General features: G+C 43.6%; 1 protein-coding gene across 1 annotated transcript in view; it reads left to right on the top strand.

Annotated features, from left to right (window-relative positions):
• TRPM1 (transient receptor potential cation channel subfamily M member 1) overlaps positions 1-21,818 on the top strand; it is a 110,028-nt gene that overhangs the window by 52,333 nt on the left and 35,877 nt on the right. Inside the window, exons 13-21 of the mRNA XM_054451996.2 lie at positions 7,227-7,400; positions 8,302-8,436; positions 9,855-9,905; positions 10,539-10,679; positions 11,553-11,582; positions 15,544-15,836; positions 17,477-17,705; positions 20,637-20,759; positions 20,961-21,092. Coding sequence (XP_054307971.2) covers positions 7,227-7,400; positions 8,302-8,436; positions 9,855-9,905; positions 10,539-10,679; positions 11,553-11,582; positions 15,544-15,836; positions 17,477-17,705; positions 20,637-20,759; positions 20,961-21,092 — 1,308 coding nt within the window. The remainder of the gene's footprint in view (positions 1-7,226; positions 7,401-8,301; positions 8,437-9,854; positions 9,906-10,538; positions 10,680-11,552; positions 11,583-15,543; positions 15,837-17,476; positions 17,706-20,636; positions 20,760-20,960; positions 21,093-21,818) is intronic.

The following is a 21,818-nucleotide window of genomic DNA, read 5'->3' as shown; positions in this document are numbered from 1 at the left end:
CCGCCCTCATGATCCAATCACTTCACACCAGGCCCCACCCTTGACACCTGGGGATTACTATTGGAGATGAGATTTGGGTGGGACACAGAGCCAAACCATATCAAGGGTCTTGTCAGCAACGTGGATATATCAAGCATGGCTGCAGCAAAGGCTACCTTGTGGGGAGCTAGGGCAAAATTGTTGCACTCTTTCCAAGATGAAGCCATACAGATATTACCTTAAAAATGACATTTTGTACTTTTATTTGCATATACATAGTTTATATTTAATATGTACTTTGTACTTTAAGTTCAGGGGTACAAGTGCAGGTTTGTTATGTAGGTAAACTTGTGTCATGGGGGTTTGTTGTACAGATTATTTCGTCACCCAGCTATTAAGCCTAGTACCTGCTAGTTGTTTTTCCTGACCCTCTCCCTCCTCCCACTCTCCTCCCTACAAAAGGCCCCAGTGTCTGTTATTCCCCTCTATGTGTCCATGTGTTCTCATCATTTAGCTCCCACTTTTGAAAATATGCAGCAGTTGGTTTTCTGTTCCTGCCTTAGTTTGCTAAGGATAATGGCCTCCATCTCCATCCATGTCCCTGCAAAGGACATAATCTTGTTCTTTTTTATGACTGCAGCCATATCTATTCTCTTAATTGTTACTGTCCCATTTCTTCTTGAAGAATCTTTCAAAGCCCCATGAGTTCCTACCCCCATCTTCCCTGGATGCTCTCAATGCCTGCTGTACAGTTGTCTATGTCAGATATCCCTTCATTGCACTCTGAGACTGGCCATTGCCTCCTAGACCCCATGTCTTCCTCCCTTTCAAATTCCTTTTTCATTTTTCTGGAGTATATCTTCAAGTAACTTTTACATAAAGCATGTGGGAGGATTACTGAGTCTGTGTTGTGTTTCTGTAACAGAATACCACAGATGGGGTAATTGATAAAGAACAGAGATTTATTTCTTACAGTTCCAGAAACTGGAAAGTCCAAGATCAAGGGGCTGGTATCTTGTCAGGGCCTTCTTGCTACATCATCCCATGGTGGGAGGTGAAAGGGTAAGAGAGCGAGAGACAGCAAGAGAGGGCTGAACTCTTAAAACAAATCTCTCAAGATCATGAACCCTCTCCCTCTATAAAAGCATTAATCCATTCATGAGAGCAGAATTTCATAACCTAAACAATTTTAAAGGTCCCATCTCTCAGCACTGTTGCACTGGGAATTCAGTTTCCAACACAAGAACTTTGGGGGACACTTTCAAACCACAGCAATTATCATTCTGTGTCTTTACATGTCTGAAAAAAATCTGCCTCACATGAAGCTCAAGATTGTCCTATGATTTTCATTCAATTATAGATGAACCATTGTTTTCTCTCTGCTCTTTGCTTTTTCAGTGCTTGAAAATTTCACAAGGATGTATTTTCTATTTCAAGCAAATGAAAATAGAAGTGTATAAAGAATACAAACTCAAGCAGCCATATCTTCACACATGTAGACATTTAATTCTTCTGGCTTTCAAAGGTCCCTTTATGCTGAAGACCTGAATCAGCTCTGTGAAATTTTCTTCTATCTCTTCTTTGAGTATTTCTTTCTTTATCATCTCTTTCCCTTCATCTGGACTTTCTATTAGTCAAGCAACTACTGGTTCCCTTCTCCCAGACTGACCCTCCATTTTCAGTTTTTTATTTCTCTATCATTTTGCTGTATGTTTTTGGAAATCTCAACTTTTTCTTTAGCTTTTATACAATTTTTAAAGGTTTAGGCACTCATACTTTTTATATTTAAGAAAGTGTTTTTGTTCCTTAACAATTTATTAGCCTCTTTTCATCTCACAGATGCAATATCTAAGGATATGAATTATATTTTTTGAAGTTATCTTCTATTCCCTAGATTATCTCTATTTTCTCCCTGGTCAGCTGTTCTCTTTGTTCATTCTGGGTTTTTCTGTTATGCTGTTAATTTTCTCAAATGCTCTAGATCCTTGGCTGTCCATCACATTACAGAATGAGGGATACAACTGCTTAATTAGTATGGAAACCCATTTTGCCAACAGGTTTTTCTCCTCCCTGGGAGGACTGCCCAGGAATTCCCTGCTTAGGAAGGAGAATGTCACCTGAACCTCCCTGCTTTGCTGAGTGCCGACTGGAGAGGGCTGATGGGCTCTGGGCCTCCCTGTTCTTTAGCAGACATCCTCCCAGTTTTTACTGGGAGTGAAGCCCGGGAATGCAGTTGCTTGCTCTGCACCCACCACAGTGGCAGCCTGGAGACCGGGAGGGGATGAGTGGCCTCCTGCTCTGTAGACCATCTTCCAGTCACCATGCCTTCTGCCCACCACATGCCATCCTCTTTGTATCTTGGAAAATCTGGTCTCACCTCAACAGCAACCTCCACATTACACATTTTGGGCTTTGGCTTCCTCTCCATAGTTTTAACTGGTCCTTCAATGCTTCCAGAAATTTGTTAAAAACTCTGGCCCGCCTCTTCTCCCTGAAATAGGTTTTTCTTTTTCATACTCCTCTGCTGTCATTTAAATAGTATTTGGGGAGGGAAGGAAGACAGGAAACACATGCTCAGGCTGCAACCTGGAGCCAAAAGTCCTTCTCTGTCTCCCTACAGTGGGATATAAGGTCTCCAAAATTTTCTTTTAATAGTTGAAGCACTCAAGAAACGATGTGCCTGTGAATCTATAGTCTATCTAGAATTCTTCATATAGTAGAAAACTTGTGGTAGGGAGGACATAAGAATTCCAACACAGTAAATCGATCTCAGGTCTGATTTGCTATATATTACTAGTCAAAATTCTTCTATCTATATTTTCTGTTATTGAATGCAAAAAATAAAAGCTACATGAGAGTATGATGTGGTTATCAGAAGCTAGGATGTGAGGGATTGGGAGATTTTGGTTTAAAAGTACAAAGTCTCAGTTAAGAAGAATAAATTCTGGAGACCTATTGTACAACATAGTGACTATAATTAATAATAATGTATAGTGCACTTGAAAATTGCTAAAAGAGTAGATTTTAAATGTTCTCATCACAAAAATGATAAGTATGTGAGGTGATGGATACGTTAATTAGCTTCATTTCATCGTTTCACAATGTATACATATATTTAAGCATCATGTATACCATAAATATATACAATTTGTCATTTGCTAATTAAAATAATTAATTAAAGTAAAAGCTTTGCAAAAAAAAATTCTTCTTAAAACATGCTTTTAAACATAACGAAGAGGCCGGGCACAGCGGCTCACTCCTGTAATTCCAGCAATTTGGAAGGCTGAGGCAGGTGGATCACCTGAGGTCAGGAGTTTGAGACAAGCCTGGCCGACATGGTGAAACCCCGTCTCTACTAAAAATACAAACATTACCTGGGTGTGATGTTGCACGCCTCTAATCCCAGCTACTCAGGAGGCTGAGGCAGGAGAATTGCTTGAACCTGGGAGCCAGAGGTTGCAGTGAGCTGAGATCATGCCACTGCACTCCAGCCTGGGTGACAGAACAAAACTCCGTCTCAAAAAACAAACAAATAAACAAACAAACAAAAAACATAATGAGAGAGAAAAGGAGAGATGTTTGATATATACAAGTAACAAAAGGCAATTTATTTATTTATATTGAATCATAAAAACTTTGAACTAACAATTTTTGAAGGAAAGTCATCACCAACATTCATCTCAAGAGCTTTTTTATCTTGCAAAATTGACACTCTATGCCCATCAAACAATAATTCGCCATCCTGCCTCCCCTGTGACTGGCAACCACCATTCTACTTTCTGTTGTCATGAATATGACTACTGTCAGTACCTCCTATAAGTGGAATCATGTAATATTTGTCCTTTTGTGACCGGCTTATTTCACTCAGAACAATGTCTCAAGGTTCATCTGTGTTGTAGCATGTGTCAGAATTTCCTTCCTTTTAAGGCTGAATAATATTCCATTATACGGATAGACCATATTTTGCTTATCCAAGCATCCATCAGTGGACACTTGGGTTGCTCCCATGTTTTAGAATAATGCTGCTATGAATGTAGGTGTACAAATACTTCTTCAAGACTTGCTTTCAGTTCTTTTGGGTATGCCAAGAAGTGAAATCATTGGATCACATGGTAATCCTATTTTTAATTTTTTGAAGAATCACCAAACTCCTCCCATAGCAGTTGCACCATTTTATATTTCCACCCACAGTGCACAGGGTTCCAGTTTGTCCTCATCTTCACAAACATTTGTCATTTTCTGTTGTTTAGATACTAGCCATCTTGGCTGGGCACAGTGGCTTATACTTGTAATCCCAGCACTTTGGGAGGCCGAGGCAGGTGGATCACCTGAGGTCAGGAATTGGAGACCAGCCTGGCCAACATGGCAAAACCCCGTCTCTACTAAAAATACAAAAAAAAAAAAAAAAAAAAAAAAGAGCCGGGAGTGGTGGCACACACCTGTAGTCCCAGCTACTGAGGAGGCTGAGGTGGAAGAATCGCTTGAACCTGGGAGGCAGAGGTTGCAGTGAGCCAAGATCGTGCCACTGCATTCCAGCCTGGGCAACAAGAGCAAAACTCCGTCTCAAATAAAAGGAAAAAAAAAAAAAAAGATAATAGCCATCTTAATGGGTGTGAGGTAATATCTCAGATGGTTTTGATTTGTATTTCCCTAATGATTAGTGATATTGAGTGTTTTTCTGTGTGTTTATTGGCCATTTGTGTATCTGCTTTGCAGAAATGTCTATTCAAGTTTCTTGCCTATTTTTGAATCAGGTTGGGTTTTCTTGTTGTTGAATTTTAGGAGTTCTCTATATATTCTAGCTATGAACCCCTTATCATATATATGATGTACAAATATATTCTCCTATTCTGTGGCTGCCTTTATTCTGTTAAAGGTATTTTTTGCTGCATAAAACGTTTAAATTTTCATGAAGTCCATCAGATTTGTTATTAATAATTTTTCCCTTCATGCCTGTGCCTTTGGTGTCATATTCAATAATTGAATTCCCAAATCCAATATAGTGATACTTTTGCCCTATGTTTTCTTCTAAGCATTTTAATTTAATTAATTAATTAATTTTTGAGATTGAGTTTCACTCTTGTCACCCAGGCTGGAGTGCAACAGCATGATCTCAGCTCGCTGCAACCTCTTCCTCCCGGGTTCAAGGAATTCTCCTTCCTCAGCCTCCCAAGTAGCTGGGATTACAGGCACCCGCCACGATGTCCAGCTAATTATTGTATTTTTAGTAGAGATGGGATTTCACCATGTTGGCCAGGCTGGTCTCAAATTCCTGGCCTCAGGTGATCCATCTGCCTCGGCCTCCCAAAGTGCTGGGATTACAGACGTGAACTACTGCGCCCAGTCGCATTTTATATTAGTAGTTTTCGATTTTATGTTCAGGTCTTTGATCCATTTTGAGTTAATATTTGTATACAGTGTAAGGTAAGGGTCCAACTCCAGTCTTTTGCATGTGGATATCCAGTTTTCCCAGCACCATTTGTTGGATGCGGTGTCACTCTGTCACTCAGGACCATAATGGTTTTATCTGCATGAGGAGTCAGCCAAGACACTTTTTCATCCATATTTGTACGTTGACCAGGAACTATATAAATGCACACCTCCCCTGACATAATCTCTGCCTCAGCCCTACTTAAGGGTTTTAAGCAGGACAGTTACTTGGTTCCATGTGGAACCAAGTGGAAAATGCACTGTGGAAAATGCACTGGGTGGGTGCCATGGCAGGTGTGCAGAGTCCTGTTAATAGGCCTTTGAAATAATTCAGGCCTTGGACTAGAGCAGAGGCAGAGAAGAAGGCAAGAATCAGAATTAAGCAAAATTTAGCATTAAACATGGCTGCACATAGGGGTAGATGAATCATTGAGGGCACTGGAGGGACCGAGATGTCACAATGCTCCCCAGTTCCCTGGTTTGCACAACTCACAAGCTGTGGTGCCATTTCCCTGAGATAAGGGACCCTGGAAGAGGACTGGGTTGGAGGGGAGGTCCTGAGAGTGGTTTGGGACATAAGGAGCTGCATGTCTTTGAGACATGCAAGCAGGAGGCTGAGCAGGCAACAGGAGCTCTGGGGAGAGAGGTGGGCCTCAGCCAGAAAGGAGAAGTTGTGTGCCAATCAGTGGTGACTGGTGGTGTGGGGGTCAATGACGTCGTCAAGGAAGAGAGTAGAGTGGAAAGGCAGAAGGCTGAGGACAGAGCCCAGAGGAACCTTGACATTTAAAGCTGCACTGAGAAGCAGTGGCCAGACAGGGAAGAGGAAAGCTGGGAGCTTGTGATGCCCAAGAAGCCAAGGGAAGAGACTCTAGGAGGAAGCAGGCAGTGGAGTCAGATGTGCTGAGAACCCAGCATGAAATGCCCATGAGGCAGGCACCAGCACAGTTCTCAGCAACTAAACCCACAGCCCAGGACAGACGGAAGAAGCAGCAGGATGCGTGCAGGAGAGATGGGAAGAGAGGAAATGGAGGCTCCTCAGGTAGGCAACCCACCAGGAGCATTTGGTAGGAGGAGCGGGTGGGTCTGGCAAGAGAGGACGCCAGCTGGAGGGCCCGGTTGTTTAGGTGCTGGCTCTGTGTCTGCACCAGGACACACTCCCACATTCTCCACCAGACCAGGAGACAAGGCCACGGGGCCACGCCTACTTCTGCTCTCCCTCCTGTTCTCTGGAGTAGAGCACACACTCCCCTTGATGAATGAGTCTGTCACCACATTGCACGCATTTCAGTGAAATGCGGAGAGCTTCTTTACCCACCGATAAGCTCGTTTACGTTTATATCCAGGCAGACATCCTCAGTTCTATCCATTGTCTCATACCACCTTCACAGTCACTTTTTCCCATCATTAAACAACTATGGGCACATGTCTTTGGTGCCTTTGAACTCTCCTTTCAGCATCCTTTCCTCCGTGCAAAAGTACACATCGATCAAAATGTCAGCCACTTCAAGTAGGCAAAGGCGCTGCATCAAGTCAAGTGTGCGTTTGTGCACACGAGGAACAGTGGTTCCCAGTATCAGAGCCTTCTTCAGACAGCCAGGCCTGCGACGACTGAGTGTGTAGGTGTATGGGATGGAGCCCGTGTGCATGTGTACATATGTGTGGGCATATGTGTGCACTGTGTGGGTGTGCACATGTACATTGTGTGCATGTGTGGTGTGCATGTGTGCACGTACAGAGGTGGGAGGGCCAATGAGCTGGTTTGGGGACAAGAGAGAGCCTTAATACCATTTCCCAACTCTGATTGCTGTGGACTGCAGCCCCTGGGAAGCCTGGCACCCCCAACGGACAGCAAAGCCACGGAAAAGGAGAAGAAGCCACCCACGGCCACCACCAAGGGAGGAAGAGGAAAAGGGAAAGGCAAGAAGAAAGGGAAAGTGAAAGAGGAAGTGGAGGAAGAAACTGATCCCCGGAAGATAGAGCTGCTGAACTGGGTATGTGGAAGGTCACAGAGATATACGAGCTTGGCATCACCTTTCCCCAGGGGAAGGGATGGTTCTTGTCCTTGCTTCAGCCCCACCCAGGGCCCTGATCCCAGGAGGGACGGGTAAAGGCTTGACTGGGTAGTGTCAGCATTTCAAACTACAACAGCACATTCACTGCGATGAGCCTGTCGGTTGTCCAAAATACCAAACGTTCCTGCTTTAGGGGGAATGATGCCACCCAGAGAGGGGCCCTGAGTCACCCGGCTCAGCAATGGTTCTGTGCCTGGCAGACATGCCCATGCTTGATGCATGAATATACAGCAGACAAATCGGTTGTCACCAAATAAATGCAATTCATGCAAAAAGCCCTTTTTTGACAGACAGAGCCCATGATTGGGTGTGTGGGGTAACAGCAGTTTAGGTGGGGAGTCTGGAGCCACACATCGCACGGCAGTTCTTGGTCTTGCTGCCACCAGGACACAGGCTAGACAGGGGACCAGGCCTCTGTGGTGACGTGTGCCTGCCCTCATCACAGTCACTCACCCACACGGCACCCTGGTCATGCTGCCTGCCCACGCAGCTCCGCCTGGCAGAACTTCTCAGTCAAGGAAACAAATGGTGGAGACTGGGCAGGCCAATGCCAGGAAGGCTGAGATTTTGAATCCTCTTCAATCTATTTTTAAAAGGAAAAAATAATTTACAAACATGGATGGAACATGTAGAGGCCAAACTGAGAAGAAAGGAGAGGGGAGATGGGGAGTGTTTACCCAAGATAAAGAGCAAAGAGTACCATGCTGGAGTGCTCTGGAATCTGGCATTTGGAATACACTTTCCTCTGTGTTTCCAGTCGCCCCCCTCCCCGGTGTCTCTGAGAGGCCACTCACGGGCTCCCGGCCCTTGGTCCCTGCAGGTGAATGCTTTGGAGCAAGCGATGCTGGATGCTTTAGTCTTAGATCGTGTCGACTTTGTGAAGCTCCTGATTGAAAACGGAGTGAACATGCAACACTTTTTGACCATTCCAAGGCTGGAGGAGCTTTATAACACAGTGAGTGCTCCAGAAAAAGGGAAGGAAGGGGGAGGCAGCCACCTAAATGTGTTTGTCACTGGTGCATATTGTGCATAAATGTGCTCATCTGAACTCCTTCAGCTGGGAGGTCCGTATTTAATGGCAGGTGGCTACTTCACACCTGTTGCTGGCCACAGCCTGTGTTCACATTCTCACCACCTCCCGCCATGCCTCGCCAGTCACTCCTTTCTCTTTCAGTATTAACTCTTGTCCCACATTTAAGGGTGGTGTCTGAGTACTACAAAGAGGGAATCTAGCTCCTCAAGCCATTAGCAGAGTGAAATGTCACCAAGGGTGAGAAGTCAATTGTTCCTTGGGACCCTCACGTTTGGTGAGGCTTTGGGGGAAAACATAGAGCTAAGTTTCACACCCAGGAGCTCTGCTGGAAGGGTTTGAATGAAATTCCCTTGGCTTATATTGTTATAATATAAGTTTTGAGAATTTACATTTCCTTCCCTATTGTAAGATTTTAAGTAGCAGAAATGATCCTCAGCAGCTGCTTGCTAAAACTTGGTGAATTTTTTTTTTTTTTTTTTTTTTTTCTGAGACAGTCTCTTTTGTTGCCCAGGCTGGGGTGCAGTGACATGATCTCAGCTTACTGCAGCCTCAACCTCCCAGGCTTAAGCCATCCTCCCATCCCAGCCTCCTGAGTATCTGGGACTGCAGGTGCACACCACCACACCCAGCTAATTTTTCTAATTTTTGTAGAGACAGGGTTTCGACATGTTGCCCAGGTTGGTCTCAAACTCCTAGCCTCAAGTGATCTACCTCCCTTGGCCTCCCAAAGTGCTGGGATAATAGGTGTGAGCCACTGATTCTGGCCAACTTGGTGAATTATTAACACTATATTGTGCACCTTAAGATACTCTTTAAAAAAATGCAACAGAAAATATTTCACAGCTTTTGAAATGTGTTGGATACTTTTTAACTATGACCAGTTCTGTTTTGTAAAAGAAAAAGGCTGGTGTGGGTTACACTCTAGCTCTCACAATTCATTAATTATATAGAGTAGGGCAGGATTTTGCTCCAAGAGTTCAAGAAAAAAACTTACTTACTTATTTATTTATTTATTCTTAGATGAGGTCTCACTCTATCACCTAGGCTGGAGTATAGTGGTGCAATCTTAGCTCATTGCAGCCTCTGCCTCCTCGGTTCAAGTGATCCTCCCACCTCAGCCTCCCTAGTAGCTGGGATTACAGGCGCCCACCACCACGCCCAACTAATTTTTGTATTTTTAGTAGAGATGGGGTTTCACCATGTTGGCCAGGCTGGTCTCAAAGTCCTGACCTCAAGTGATCTGCCCGCCTTGGCCTCCCAAAGTGCTGGGACTACAGGCGTGAGCCACCACGCCTGGCCAAGAAAAACATATTTAACACACATGAATGCTTCTCTTTCAGAGACTGGGTCCACCAAACACACTTCATCTGCTGGTGAGGGATGTGAAAAAGGTCAGTCTACTGTTTTATAATTCTTACCTATTGGCGTCTTTCACAAAAATATTTCTTAAGAGCAAGTTTTAATTTTCAAAATGTATTATTATTTCAGGCACAGGAGATAACGAATTCCTTCTTTTGTAAAGAGTCTATTTAAAACTAAGAAAGCAAAGGATAATCTTTTTTAAGTTGCATGTTCATCCGAATCCATGATAGGGACACTGTCAGTGACAGCTGGATTACGGGCTGACGCCAGCGCAGCCAGGGTGGCCACTGGGTGGGGTTGGGGAAGGGGGTGGCCCGGCTGCTGACCTGAGCCCCGCTGTCTGTCCATGCAGCCTCTCGTTCTGTCCTTCCTTTGAGATCTCTCACCCACTGCCTGTGGCTCTTTCCAGAAGCACCGGCAGGAGGTTCCTCAAGTCATTCTGTGTCCTGTTTATTGCAGCCACTGTTCTTGGCCCTTTCTGCCACCTTGTTATCAGGGATAGATGCTTTCCCCAGCCTGAATATTGTTTAATCCCCCACCCACCCACCTGTTACATGAACTCCCAAGCGCGAGCCAGGATGGCCACTTACCCCCGAGGCGTGTGATGAAGGCCACACTGCCAACGCATTCTCACAGGGCCTGAGACCAGACTTCTTTTACAGAGCAATCTTCCGCCTGATTACCACATCAGCCTCATAGACATCGGGCTCGTGCTGGAGTACCTCATGGGAGGAGCCTACCGCTGCAACTACACTCGGAAAAACTTTCGGACCCTTTACAACAACTTGTTTGGACCAAAGAGGGTAGAACTCAGTGCCTGTGTAGTGTTCTGTGGTTCGCGAGTGTCATGTGGCTCCTCGCTTGCTTTTCAGCAACTTGGCGGGTTCAGAGCCAAGCCCTTCGCCCTGTCCCCAGAACAGCTGTCCTGCCTCCTACAGTGCTCTCAGGCTAGAGCCACGGCATTCTCCAGCTCCCCTGAGCACGGGCCGCCCCTCCCACCCATTGCATTTGCCCTCCTTTTCTATCCACAGCAGACTTCCTCCTGGGCGCCAGAGCTACTGTCTGCCCGCTCCAGCCTATTCTACCGTCCCACCACTGTACCTGCCATAATCTTCCAAAGCAAGGGACATGCCTGCATTACCTGCTTCAAACCTCCCAGAGCTCCTCACTGCCTGGAGAATCGTATCCAAACTCATTATCACAGCAGCCAAGGCCCTCCACCAGCTGGCCCTCACCCACATGGGAGACCACATACCTGTACCAAAATCAAATCCTGTGATCAAATCAAAGACATGTACCTGCCACGTCTTTCCCCACTATCAGAGGCTTTCCCACCCTTATCAAAAGTCCAACTCAAATGTCTGATCTTTCATGATGCCCTCCCCTCACACCCATCTTACAGCCCCACAGCTCTCTGCATGTCTGTTAGGGAACTTCTCGGTTTCTACCTGGAATAAGGGCCGTGTGTCTGCCGAGCTTTATTCTCAATTAACTTCTGCTGACAGAAGAAGAGTTTCCATATTAAAGCACTTCTTTTCCTTGGATATTATCATTAATTGTTAATGATACAAAGTGCTTTTTAATCCATTCGTATGTCCACTATCAATACTGCTAATGTACTACTAACATTAGTTATCTAAGTAAATTGATTTTTTTCTTCCTCTTTCACCATGCAGCCTAAAGCTCTTAAACTTCTGGGAATGGAAGTAAGTAGAACTTGTTTTCAACAGTTTTATAATATCTTGGTCAAATGTACATAGCCCTTTTAAGTTCTTTATTTGCAAATATACGATACTACTCACCAAAATTTACCTAGATGTCTTAGTCAAATTATATAAAAGGACCATATATACATTTTCTTTAATGGGGGTAAAAGCTGCACAATTCGCTTCTAGAACTGACAAAACCACAGTTTCAAAAACAAAGATTAAGCAAACAAAAAAACTAGAGAGTAACACTACTTATGTATGCAAAAACCATAAATAAAAAACCAAAAATAACACAAAAAAGAATTCAATAGACTATTTTCACAGTCCTAAATCAAAGTAGAGTCCTCCAAGAATGCAAATATAATGCAATGTTAGTCTTTAATACATTGCATCATATCGATGACCATCTCTCAGCAGGTGCTAATGAAGAATTTGAAACACATGTAAAACATACACCTTACTTTGTTTAAAAAATATAGTTTTCTCAAAATAGAATGATAAAATACTTTCTTGGAATGATTAAAATACATGTATATCTTAGAGCAAGGGAAACATGATGAGCAGTGCATCCCTGAAGTCATGTCCATGAAAATCAAGAACAAGACAAGCATGCCCAATATTGTTGGCATCATCTACTGTTTTATAATTCTTACTTATTGGCATCTTTCACTAGTCTCCAAAAGTGTTCTGGAAATTGAACCACAAGGAAAAATAAATGCTAAAAAAAGAATACCCAAGAAACGGAGAAATTATTATCAGCAAAAAAATTTGGGGGGAGTTAGAAAATCCGGGAAAATCAACTAAAGTTCCCTCACAATAGGACAAAAGTACCAGAAATTACCTTTACTAGCAACCGTAAGAACAATGTCCCAGACCTAAAAATATTTAAATGAATGGAAGAAATGCCATATTGTGGAATATTAGGATTGACTCTTGGAAACATTCTTTTCAAATAAATTTATGAGCTAAACAGCATCCCAATTCTTCATGGATTCAGTGTAGACGGCTTTCATTCTGTGTTGACAATTAAGACTGACCTTTAACACGGTGCTCCTGGAAGGGTTATGAGCTTTCCGTGGTCTCCTGTTCTCTCAAACTCTCCATGTCAGGGTTTATTTATTCCATGAAGGTTTGGTGGACTCACCTGTAAAATTTCCGGGTCCAGTCCTATTTCTTAGAAGTGAGTATTTCATAATACTACTTCATAATAGCCATTATAAATATAAGTACATTTCAGGCTTTTTATTTTCTAGAGTCAACTTTGGTCATTTATAGTTTCCTAAAATGATTTATTTCATCTAGACTTTCAAGTTCCCTGGAATAAACTTTTACATAGTATTCTAGTTTTTTTCAGTATCTTCAGTTGTGTGTCATTTCTTGTGCCAAATTTTTTTTTTTTTTTTTGAGTAGGAGTCTCACTCTGTCACCCAGGCTGGAGTGCAATGGTGCAATCTCTGCTCACTGCAACCTTAGCCTCCCAGGTTCAAGCAATTCTCCTGTCTCAGCCTCCCGAGTAGCTGGGACTGCAGGCGCATGCCACCACACCAGGCTAATTTTGGTATTTTTAGTAGAGATGGGGCTTCACCATATTGGTCAGGCTGGTCTCAAACTCCTGATCTCAGATTCTCAGGTGATCCACCCATCTTGGCCTCCCAAAGTGCTGGAATTACAGGCACGAGCCACCACACCCAGCCTCTTGTGCCATTTTTTAACAAAATTTATATATCCTCTCTTATTTTCTTAACCTTTCTTTCCTATATATTTTATTGGTATTTTTTCTTTATCAAGCAACTTTCTTTTTCTGTTTCTATTTTATTAATGTCTGCTTTTATTTGTATTCGTTTCTTCCGTATACTTTCCCTACTGTTATTGCATTGTTTGTGCTAACTCAGTTTGAAAGGAAAATTCACTCATTTTCCATCTTCACTGTATTCCTATAAATGCATTAAAGGTATAAATTGTTCTGAGCATTGTTTCATGGTATTCTGCATGTTTGGGTAAGTAGAACCTTCATTGTCGTTTTTTCTAAGGCATTTATTATTTCCTTTTCAATCCAAGAGTTATTTAGAAGTGTATTTCAAATTTCCCAGATACAGACTTCTGTTGTTGTCATATTACTGTTATTGATTTCAAATTTTATTCCTTGTATAGAAATATCCTGTAATTTTTTTTCAAATTCATTGCTAAGTAAGGTGTGTTACTTACTTAACTATAGTAATATGTCAGTTTTTCCTTACACTCCCAGTTCAGATCCTTTGTTATTTTATTGGTTTCTTTCCCTTTTCCTCATTGATTTGTGGCAGGCCTTTGCATTTTAGGAAAATTAACTCTTTGTTTCTCATATTCTCCCTCTGGCAGTTTTTAAAGACAATTTACATGCAATTAATATTTTAATAATATTATATGTTATTGACAGGTAGGCTTAAAAGGACTTCTGTTTTATAACATTTCATTAGTCATTAGTTAATTTATATTTATCTTATATATTCTTGAAAATCTGTTTATCTTAACATTTCTACAATGTTCATTTTTAACCTGTGTAGACGAACCTTTCTCACATCACTGCGACTGTAGCTTCACTGTGACAAAATTGGAAAATTAGAACAAAGATATTTAAATTGGAGTCAATATACTATATTTTCCATTAAAATGTTATCACAGCTCATTATGATATTATAAAAATTGGGTCAGTCGTGGCCGGGCGCAGTGGTTCACGCCTATAATCCCAGCACTTTGGGAGGCCGAGGCGGGAGGATCACGAGGTCAGGAGATCAAGACCATCCTGGCCAACACGGTGAAACCCCGTCTCTACTAAAAATACAAAAAATTAGCCGGGCGTGGTGGCGGGCGCCTGTAGTCCCAGCTACTCCGGAGGTGAGGCAGGAGAATGGCGTGAACCCGGGAGGCGGAGCTTGCAGTGAGCCGAGATGGTGCCACTGCACTCCAGCCCGGGTGACACAGTGAGACTCCATCTCAAAAACAAAACAAAACAAAACAAAATTGGATCAGTAGTGAACAACTTGAGATAGGAATTGGAGAGCCAGGGTACCTCCCATAACCCCCCATGCTCCAGACCACTCCAACTGTGTGAATGTGGCTGAGTTATTCAGACTGAGCCACAACTTCCTAATCTGAGGGAATGGAAGGTATTCCCAAACTCTCAGAGTCCTTGTAAGAATAAAAGAAGATAATTGATGGGAACGCTGTTTGCAAAAGAACAAACATCTGTTTCTGTTATTCCATTGAATACTAAAGTATTAGCCTGGAATAGTCTGAGACCCACATATTTCATGCCAATTTTCCCAATCACGATCTGCCTTTCTTATGAATCCTGATCCATTCGCAGAACAGTTCTCATAACCCCTTTAGGAAATGGGAAATGTTGGCCTTCCCTTTGCACTATATGGGGAAAAGAATAGTGCTCACTCAAAGAGGAATGTTTGCTTTCTTAAAACACTGGAGGGAAACCTAAAACATTTTTCTCTAGCCCCTTTTGCATGTTTCCTGTTAATTTCTGGTTCAGCTACGTCTGGCAACCGAGTGTTATTTTTGCTACATTGGAAGACTTCCCTGAGGAAATAAACTGTAGACCTTCCCTCTTCCATGATGTTATTTGTGTTTAGTTTTGGGGGAGATTTTCTTGTTTGTTTTAGTTTTGCAGCATCTCCTCAGTATCTCCTCAGTTAAAGGCTTCTAAGTAAAACTGCTGACCCAGGAGTGCAAGTTATCCAAACAGTAGTATGCCTTCTCAGTTCATTTGGTTTTAGATAGTTTACTTATCATAATAAACTTGTGCACCTTTTCAAAAGAATTCATATGCGGAGTGGAAATATAAGATGTACTTCAGAAGTCTCTTCATTACCTCTGACAGAAAGGGTTCCCTTTCTCCAGGAGTTCTGGAACTCTTTGTTGCATACTTTTATGGCAAAACCATGAAATCCATGTTTCTCCCCCTCAGGATGACGAGCCTCCAGCTAAAGGGAAGAAAAAGAAAAAGAAGAAAAAGGAGGAAGAGATCGACATCGATGTAGACGACCCTGCCGTGAGTCGGTTCCAGTACCCCTTCCACGAGCTGATGCTGTGGGCCGTGCTGATGAAACGCCAGAAAATGGCGGTGTTCCTCTGGCAGCGAGGGGAAGAGAGCATGGCCAAGGCCCTGGTGGCTTGCAAGCTCTACAAGGCCATGGCCCACGAGTCCTCCGAGAGTGATCTGGTGGATGACATCTCCCAGGACTTGGATAACAATTCCAAGTTAGTGTCTAGCAGGGATTTAAAGGCCAGGAGAGACGACCATCCTGAGTACTTGTCTCTGCAGGGAGGCGTGGCCAATGTACTTCTCGCTTAAGGACAATGGTGGTTAAAGCTTGTTCACAAATCACTTTGTCATGTCAGCATTTCTCTTTCTGTGTCTCAGAGGTGTTTTTGGACTGTCTTTGTTTTCATGTACTGCCTTCTCTTTGCATCAAAACTGAAACACAATTTTTTTTCCTTTCCTTGAAACACAATTTTAATGCAAAGATGGTGAAATTAATTTCCATAGGGAAACACACACTAACAAGGAATACAACGTTAATGAGCCTGTGCCCTGGACTGTGACCTGGACTGTGACCTTCACAGGTGTTTCTGATTTTGCTCCATGCTTAGGTGGGACAGGATGGCTAGAGGGGGCTGGAGTTGGGCGTGCTTCCCCTGGGTCGGTCAGGCTCTGATCAAACCAGCAGGTGAGGCTCCGGTAAAATTGGTTCTCCTGGCCGGGTACGGTGGCTCTCGCCTGTAATCCCAGCACTTTGGGAGGCCGAGGCAGGCAGATCACAAGGTCAGGAGATCGAGACCATCCTGGCTAACACAGTGAAACCCCATCTCTACTAAAATGTATTTTAGCCGGGCGTAGTGGCGGGTGCCTGTAGTCCCAGCTACTCAGGAGGCTGAGGCAGGAGAATGGTGTGAACCCAGGAGGTGGAGCTTGCAGTGAGCCGAGATTGCCCCACTGCACTCCAGCCTGGGTGATAGAGTGAGACTCCATTTCAAAAAAAAAAAAAAAAAAAAAAGTTGAAGGAACTTGGAACGTTTATGGTTATTGCCAAATATTTGAATCTGGATCATGTGGGGAAGGCAGTAAACTTTATGCTCAAAATTCAGCTTGTGCCACCTTCTCCATGCCCCCCAACTTCTATCACTGTCCCCATCAGTCATTAGGCACCCTCTGGCCTGGACCCTATGACAACTATGCCTCATCCCTGTCATAGCATTGAGAATGTTGGCTTCTCTGTAATCACAGTGATGGTGAAGTGTTACACGCACAGAGAAAGGCATACATCCGAAATGTCCAGCTGGTGACAGTCCACAGGTGGGACATGCCGGCACCACCAGCACCCAGATCAACTAAGAACCTAGCTGGCACCCACCAGCCCTCCTGTGACCCCTTTCAGTGTCCACCTCCCCCCACTACCACCACCAGCAGCCCCGCCACTGTGGCCTCCAACTCCACAGGTGCTGCATTTGAAGTCACCAACTCCACAGGTGCTGCATTTGAAGTCACTTTTGCCGTCTTTTCTATCTGCCTCTCTGATCTTTGCACAACTTGAGGGAAGGGACTTTGTCTTCTCATCTCTATGTCCCTGGGGTCTGAGGGACAGATGTGGTCTCAACCTACAGCTCCATTTGCAGCAGTAGCAGTCAGCCCGCCTCCTGACTGAGCTCCCAGCCACTGTCCCTGGCCATCCCCCTTTGGGGACACATCCCTGGAGCTTCTTGCTTGCAAAGAACCTCAGAGCCCCTCCAGTGAAGGATACTGTGTCCTGTGGTTCCATAAGTCCTTGGTGGATATGCCTGTCTAAGAAACAGCTTGTAGCCACTGTGGCTTCACCCTGGTCCCTTCTCTTTCCCCCCAGAGACTTCGGCCAGCTTGCTTTGGAGTTATTAGACCAGTCTTATAAGCATGACGAGCAGATCGCCATGAAACTCCTGACCTACGAACTGAAAAACTGGAGCAACTCGACCTGCCTCAAACTGGCTGTGGCAGCCAAACACCGGGACTTCATCGCTCACACCTGCAGCCAGATGCTGCTGACCGACATGTGGATGGGAAGGCTGCGGATGCGGAAGAACCCCGGTCTGAAGGTGCGTGCAACGCGCCCTGAGGCAGGCCAGGGTGACAGTGACAAGCGACTCTCTGCCAGGCTGAGCTGAGCACTTTCTGTGGCTTATTTCATTTATTCCTTCTAGCAACCCCCTGAGGGAGATGCCATGACAATCACTGTCTTATAGATGAGGAACCTGAAGCTTTGAGATGAAGTGACATGCCTAGGATCTTAGCTGGTCAGCATGGGATCAGAACCCCCACCCAGGTGGTCTAACTCCAGACCCCCACCTGACCAGCCCACCAGGCTGCACAAACCCCTGCCACAGTCAGAGTCTCCTAATGAAGACCCCCATAACTCAGTATGCACACGCACCCTGGTTGGGTCATCTACCCACCATTAAAGGAGGGACTGGAACTCTATTTCTAGATTCCCTTATAACTCTGAAATTGTATATTATTTTAACTAGTGATGTTTTCATGACATGGGAGAAAATTACAAGAAAATAGGAAGCTACGAAAAGGTTTGAAAAAGATATAGTGGGGGAAAAATTATATTGCAATCAAACCCTAGCTCTGGGGTTTACTGCTGTTAACTACTAGGTTATCTTGAGAAGAGATTCTAATCTGCAGATAACCTAGCAATCTAATGGCAGTATTATATCTATTTTAGAGATCTCCATGAGGATAAAGAAAAGACTATACAAGTTATACTGTGTAGTATGGTTCTGGCAAATAGAGGGCACTTTGTTTCTTAGAAATATGAATGTTATGCTTAACTGTCTAATTCTATATAATATGCTAAGCTGATGTTATACATAACTTAGGATATTAATAAACAGTTTTCAGAGTTCCAAGAATAAAGAGCTCTTCAAGGTTTTAAGGAAACTAAAGTAGATCGCCTACATGGGGATGAACATCAAATTGGCATCAGACTGCTCATCAACAACACTGAAACCCAGAAGGCAGTAGTGGAGTAAAGCCTTCACAGTTCTGAAGGGAAAGCATTTGGAGCCTGGAATATTTTCTACCCAGGCCAACTATTCAAAAGCATGAGAAAATAATATCTGTTTAAGACAGGCAAAGACTCAAACTATACACCTTCAACCTCCCATGCAGAAGAATTAGTTTAGCAGGTAGTCCAAGCAAAAAAAAAAAAAGGTAAAAATTACAATGAAAAAACGTGGTGTGGAGTGTAAGAAACAGGCCCCAAGTTTTACAAATTGCCATACAAAAGCTGTGCAGCCAAGAGAAAGGCAGTCAGATTAAATGAGGCCAAGGAGTCGTGGGATCCAAAAAGAAAGTACTCAAGGAGAGTAGAAATAACTCTGATAAATAGACGGAATGGCTAAGAAGCCACTAAGCATCAGGAATACAGGTTAGGGAAACAAAACAGTTTATAATCCTTACAAGAAAATAGAAGGTGAATCCATAAATTTCAGGAAAAACAATGAAGTGCACACAAAACTTAAAGTTCAGTTATGATTCAAACTAAAGTTTAAAACGATCTTCAGCCATTGGTAGAGTGTGGAAAAGCACTGACAGAAACAGAAGTGCAGCCTGGTGTGGGGGCTCACGCCTGTAATCCAAACACTTTGGGAAGCCAAGGCAGGAGGATCACTGGAGCCCAGGAGTACAGGGCCAGCCTGGGCAACATAGTGAGACCCCATCTCTACCAAAAATTTTTAAAAATCAGCCAGGTAGGCTGGGCGAGGTGGCTCACGCCTGTAATCCCAGCATTTCTTGAGGCCGAGACAGGCGGATCATGAGGTCGGGAGATTGAGACCATCCTGGCTAACACGATGAAGCCCCATCTCTACTAAAAATACAAAAAATTAGCTGGGCGTGGTGACACGCACCTGTAGTCCCAGCTACTTGGGAGGCTGAGGCAGGAGAATGGCGTGAACCCGGGAGGCATAGCTGAGATCATGCCACTGCACTCCCGCCTGGGCGACAGAGTGAGACTCCATCTCAAAAAAAAAAAAAAAAAATTTAGCCAGGTATGGTGGTGCACACCTGTAGTCCCAGCTACTCAGGAGACTGAGGTGGGAAGATCACTTGAGCCCAGAAGATCAAGAATGCAGCTAGCCATGATTGTGCCACTGCACTCCAACCCAGGCGACCGAGCAAGACCTTGTCTCAAAAAAAAAAAGGGAAGCCCGTTTTCTATCTATGAGCCTGGGCATCCAGGCATCCTTTTGTTTTCTAGGCTGAGCCCATGTTAGTCCTTCTTTTGTGAGTCACATTAGCCTTGCAACTCTTAGTTCACATAATGTCATTTATATCAAAGTTATTTCTATATAAAATACTTTTGGCCTACTTCACTAGAGGTATTATATTTTATTTATATTGTTCTATTTTAATTTAAAGATTTGCCTTCCTTGAAATTTCATGTAAGGACTTTTTTTTTTTTTTTTTTTTTTTTTTGAGACAGGGTCTTGCTCTGTCACCCAGGCTGGAGTGCAGTGATGCGATCTCGCCTCACTGCAAGCTCTGCCTCCTGGGTTGAAGTGATTCTTGTGCCTCAGCCTCCCAAGTAGCTGGTGTTACAGACGTGCACCACCATGCCTGGTTAATTTTTGTATTTTAGTAGAGATGGGATTTCACCATGTTGGCCAGGCTGGTCTCAAACTCCTGGCCTCATATAAGCCACCAACCTTGGCCTTCCAAAAGTGCTGGGATTACAGGTGTGAGCTACCATGCCAGCCAGGACTTTTCTTTTTAAAGTTAGGATCACCAACAGTGCTGTCTGCCATTCATCTAAAAAATTTAGTGTATGTTCTTAAATTGTTTTACTGCCTGCAATTCTACTAATTTACCAAGCACATGTCACAGAACGTCAGACCAGGGATAACATTCCAGGGCTCCTAGGTTACTGAATAATGTTGAAGGTCATAATTTAGAAATTTTAACTATGCTGGGACATTTTTCTAGAATTGCCACAGCTTAAAAAATCAATTTATGTCCCGTAGGTTATCATGGGGATTCTTCTACCCCCCACCATCTTGTTTTTGGAATTTCGCACATATGATGATTTCTCGTATCAAACATCCAAGGAAAACGAGGATGGCAAAGAAAAAGAAGAGGAGAATATGGTCAGTGACACACTTGACCCTAAGAGTATCAGTGTAATCTTGTTTTCAAAATTGTTGAGATTTCTTGTACCACGGATTGAGAAATCTCACTGGTTAAAGTCATTTTTGGAATTGTGTTTTTCTAGTGGTGCCTGTGTGCCGGAGTGCCTTGCATTTCCCATTTAGCCACCTGCCTGTCATGTGCTGTGCTCTGTTTTCCAGGATGCAAATGCAGATGCTGGCTCAAGAAAGGGGGATGAGGAGAACGAAAACAAAAAACAGAGAAGTATTCCCATCGGAACAAAGATCTGTGAATTCTATAACGCGCCCATTGTCAAGTTCTGGTTTTACACAGTAAGGCCTCTTCCTGAACATTTGACATTCAGCATATTTTGAATGCTTTGATATGTTGGAGTCAAGAAAAATTTCAAGGGCTTAAAAAAGTATCTAAAAATTCACTGATTTAAAATGAATTATGAAAACAAAACTGGGACTAATTGAGATCTCTGGCTAACACTGGATCTCGATATCCTGTCATATATTGACATACGGCCATCCTAGTCCCAAATACACCATCTCATAAGGCAAAATAGTCACATGCTATTTGCTTAACATGAACTCTTTTGATGCCAATACAAACTTAGGGAACTATAATTTTATTTTTAAATGAACAGAGTGATTTAAAGAGCAAATTCACAGATTCCATTTTTCATGAAATTGGTGAGGTCATTACAAAGGCATGGCTAAATCCAGATGGTAAACTCTTGGAATAGGGAAACAAATCAAGGCGTCTCATTCTGAAGTGCTCACCAAACTGACCTGCTTGGCTGGCAAGCCATCCTCCAGCCCTTTTCTGAGGCCTGGGTCTACACAGCTCCCAGAGTGTGGCTCTCTGCTAACAAGAGCAGGAGAGGAGGCGGGAGGGCAGATCAGAGCGCCTCTGGGGGAAATGGCCGAGCTGCAGGTGGTCCCAGTGGGGGTGGCCAGGCACACTGTGGCTTGCGCAATCATGTCAGTCGGGAGGAGAAAGACTTCTTATGAAATCCCAAGCATCAAGCCACAACCCGCGCCAGGCAGGCG

The sequence above is a fragment of the Pongo pygmaeus genome, chromosome 16, assembly GCF_028885625.2.
Source record: "Pongo pygmaeus isolate AG05252 chromosome 16, NHGRI_mPonPyg2-v2.0_pri, whole genome shotgun sequence".
Classification (NCBI taxonomy): Eukaryota; Metazoa; Chordata; class Mammalia; order Primates; family Hominidae; genus Pongo; species Pongo pygmaeus.
Note: the sequence above shows the minus strand (reverse complement) of the source record. Positions and strands in the feature narration are given on the sequence as shown.